The sequence below is a fragment of the Stegastes partitus genome, unplaced genomic scaffold (genome assembly GCF_000690725.1).
Source record: "Stegastes partitus isolate 25-593 unplaced genomic scaffold, Stegastes_partitus-1.0.2 Scaffold1041, whole genome shotgun sequence".
Taxonomy (NCBI): Eukaryota; Metazoa; Chordata; class Actinopteri; family Pomacentridae; genus Stegastes; species Stegastes partitus.
In genome coordinates, this window is record NW_007578772.1 from 96,460 (window position 1) to 99,815 (window position 3,356).

At 47.6% G+C, this 3,356-nt stretch overlaps 2 protein-coding genes across 2 annotated transcripts in view; both read left to right on the top strand.

Moving 5' to 3' along the window:
• The window catches only part of LOC103367377 (peroxisome assembly protein 12-like), a gene marked incomplete at its 3' end in the record, with an annotated part of 7,017 nt that extends 3,663 nt beyond the window's left edge, over positions 1 to 3,354 (top strand). The window contains exons 2-3 of the mRNA XM_008295382.1: positions 2,587 to 2,714; positions 2,842 to 3,354. Of these exons, the coding sequence (XP_008293604.1) occupies positions 2,592 to 2,714; positions 2,842 to 3,354 (636 nt within the window). The remainder of the gene's footprint in view (positions 1 to 2,586; positions 2,715 to 2,841) is intronic.
• On the top strand, positions 7 to 1,942 carry LOC103367368 (peroxisome assembly protein 12-like). The gene is made up of 2 exons (XM_008295373.1): positions 7 to 105; positions 1,296 to 1,942. Exons 1-2 carry the CDS (start codon positions 62 to 64, stop codon positions 1,684 to 1,686), a joined length of 435 nt encoding a protein of 144 aa, XP_008293595.1. The 5' UTR covers positions 7 to 61; the 3' UTR covers positions 1,687 to 1,942.
• Positions 3,355 to 3,356: the final 2 nt, after the last annotated feature.

Here is a 3,356-nt window from a genome sequence, read left to right on the forward strand (position 1 = left end):
TCCTCTGCTGTGGCTGGCCAGGGTCAAGCTGGCACGACTCAACACTCAAGACATCAGAGACATGGAGCTGAAAAGCAGCACCAGCAGCAGCCCACCTGATGGAAGGTAGAACTCACAAACTCCACGTGACTGTCTTATTGTTAGCGCTGCTTTTGATCAGAGGGAGCAGTCCTGCAGTCAGGTGTTGTTACTGGATATCTGAGTGTAGAAATGATAATGTTAGTGGTAATCAGGAGAACATGTTTGTAAGCTTGGACATAAGGAGGTCCAAGTCAGCGTGAAAAACTAAAATCTGCAAAAGTCCACCCTGACTTCAAAAACTCACCGTATGCTTTGTGAAGCAGTGAGCTCGAACTTGTTTTTAAACATTCAAACATTCATTCACAGTAATTTAAAGCAGATATCTCAGGCAGAGAAACAGATTTTTGACTCCTCAGTGTGGTACAGCTCCTATGGGCAGCTCGTAGAAAAGTGTTTTTTTAATGTAATCCTACATGATCAGTGTCAGTCTACATGTGGTACCAGTGATGGCCACGAAGTTAGCTTTATTGAACCTAATTCAAATTGTTGTATATAGTAAAGTCAAGACATTACGCTATTACACAGAGAACCAACACAATTCTGCCTTCATCATTTTAAAACGAGAGTTTTAGCACCGAAATGTCCCAATCAGAAAGCAAACACAGGTTTCTCATTTCCGCCTGTAGTAGAAAAAAAATCACTTTATTCTAAAAGTGTCACTGAAAAATAATCAAAAATAAACATTTTGCATCAGATTCTATAAAAAAACAACAAACTCTGTACTACTTGGTGCAACCAAGAAGCCGTTAGTGACTCGGCTTTGACCGACAGTCACATGACTAAAGTGATTTTCGGCTGAACTGCAGGCAGTGTTAGATAGGCAACAAGCACATAAACAAATTTAAAATGTAAGTATGGAAATATGTATAGTCTGTACAGCCAGTGCGTGGTTTTTTCCCCCCAGTGTCGTTCGGTACTTGGGAGAAAAAATGTCAGAAAGTCTCCTAAACTTCAGAGTGATGTGGAAACTCAGCGAAAGTGCAGCAGAAGTGTTTTAAAATCAAAACGTTTTGATGTGGATTTAGCCTCAGGTAATATCTTAGTAACTGTTTATCATCCTACTCACGCAAAAGACAAATTTAGTGACGTGCGTTACCAGCAGCAGCCATGACGGAGCATATTTTGTGAACGCAGCCCCTGATGAATCCCATCTGTGGCTGAATGAGGAGTGAAAGGTGTCAGATAAAGATCTTAACTCTGTTCTGTGTTGGCAGCCTGCTGCACCGAGCCTGGTGGCTGATGTCTCAGGCAGCGAGGGGCGTGGCCGTCTCCCTCTCCACCTCCCTCTCGCTGGGCGTCTTCTTCCTGCAGTTCCTGGAGTGGTGGTACTCGTCGGACAACCAGAGCGCGGTGAAGACCCTCACCTCCCTGCCCGCCCCTCCGCCGCCGCTCCACCTGCAGGAGGATCGCGGAGAGGAAGCCGACTGCACGAGCTGTCCGCTGTGCCGGAAGCCCCGCGCCAACGCCACGGTGTTGTCCACCTCCGGCTACGTCTTCTGCTACCGCTGCATCTACACGTATGTGAAGGCCAACCGCCGCTGCCCGGTCACCGGATATCCCACCGAGCTGCAGCACCTCATCAAGATCTACTCGCCGGAGAGCTGAGCCACGTCAAGTTCAGCCGCAGCATGTTTGGACCTTTCAGAAAACAGTGGCCTTGTTTTTACTGGTGTCCTCTGCAGCCGGGACCCTGTTCAACCCAAGTGCTTGCCTTCTTGTAAATAATGAAGTTTATAATGTACTGAAGAGTTTTTGACTAATTATGCAGCAATACAAGCTGATGTAGATGCTACTTTCTTCTTCAGCGTCTGTGACACTGGAAACTAACACGTTCAGTAATAAACAATTCCCTCAGTGGTGATGGCAGTGTGGTTTGTTTTAGAAACGGCAGGAAAAAAAGAATAAAGTCTCCGTTCAGCATCACAAAATCCTCTCAATGCTTCACAGCAGATTGTAGCTGTGACGTAGGTGACTGGTGGTTTGTTCCCTTTATGTGCAACAGAAACCAGTGAAACCTAAACCTACAGAGTTCTTATCGACCAGTTCTGTTGTTTTTAGGCTCAGGATGGTTAAACCAGAACTAACAAGTTATCAGCGGTGGAATGTGATTAAGTTCTGTACTAGTCCATGTGACCTCTGTACTTATTCCACCACAGCTCAGAAGGAAATATATTTTTTTAACATCTCTCTGCATTTGTCTGAAAGCTTGACTTTACAAATTACCATTTTTTTGCACAAAACGTATCGAGAACATAAAATCTGAAGACACCAGCAGTTTGTAAAGGTTAAGCTGAAACATTTAGTCGATTGATTAATTGGTGAACGGAAAGAAAATTGGAAACAATCATCGGTGCACTTGTGGTGGCCTTTGTCAAAATTTTAAGAATTCTTAGAATCCAAACAAACGTCAATGAGGAAAANGTGTTTTTCGACGCCCTTTGACGTGAGTACGGTGCTGTTATACGAGCCTGTACAGTGAAAGCTCGCTGTGTTGTGTTTGTGCAGCAGCCATGGCAGAGGCCGGAGCCCACATCACCTCCACCGCTGCCAACGAGCAGCCGTCCATCTTTGAAGTCCTGGCACAGGAGTCTCTGATGGAGGCGGTCCGACCGGCTCTGAAACACGCTGTCAAGGTAATAAGTACAATCTGGAACTTCCTGTTTATAAATCTGCAGTAGACGCTCTGCCACTCAGGTTAAGGTAATGATAGTTCTTATGTTACTGTGGCTCTGACAGTCTCACTGCTGGTGATCCTCTCAGGTTCTGGCCGAGTCCAACCCGTCCCGTTTCGGCTTCCTGTGGAGAAGCTTCGATGAGCTCTACCTGCTGCTGGACGTCCTCCTACAGAACCACTTCTTGTCCAACTGCAGCGCCTCCTTCTCTGAAAACTTCTACGGCCTGAAAAGAGTTTCGGGTGGCCGAGGACTTCCGGTTCGCCTGGGGCTGCACAGGAAGTCCCACTGGCGCTCTCTTCTTCTTCTGTGCCTTGTGCCGTACCTGCGGGCCAAACTGGAGGCGACGTTGGCCCGGCAGAGGGACGAGGAGGACTTCTCCATCCGACTGGCTCAGAGCAGGAGCCAGAGGCTGTACCGGGCGGCCGTGGCAGCGTATCCGTACGTCAGCTCGGCCTGGCAGGCCTGGATCTTCTGCCAGCAGCTGCTGTTTGTGTTCGGAGTCACCAAGACCCACAGTCCTCTGCTGTGGCTGGCCAGGGTCAAGCTGGCACGACTCAACACTCAAGACATCAGAGACATGGAGCTGAAAAGCAGCACCAG

Bases quoted from the DNA above. Each gene is read 5' to 3' on its own strand.
- LOC103367368 (XM_008295373.1), top strand. From the start codon at position 62: ATGGAGCTGAAAAGCAGCACCAGCAGCAGCCCACCTGATGGAAG. The intron at 106-1,295 runs GTAGAACTCACA...CTGTGTTGGCAG, and splicing joins AGCAGCCCACCTGATGGAAG to CCTGCTGCACCGAGCCTGGT.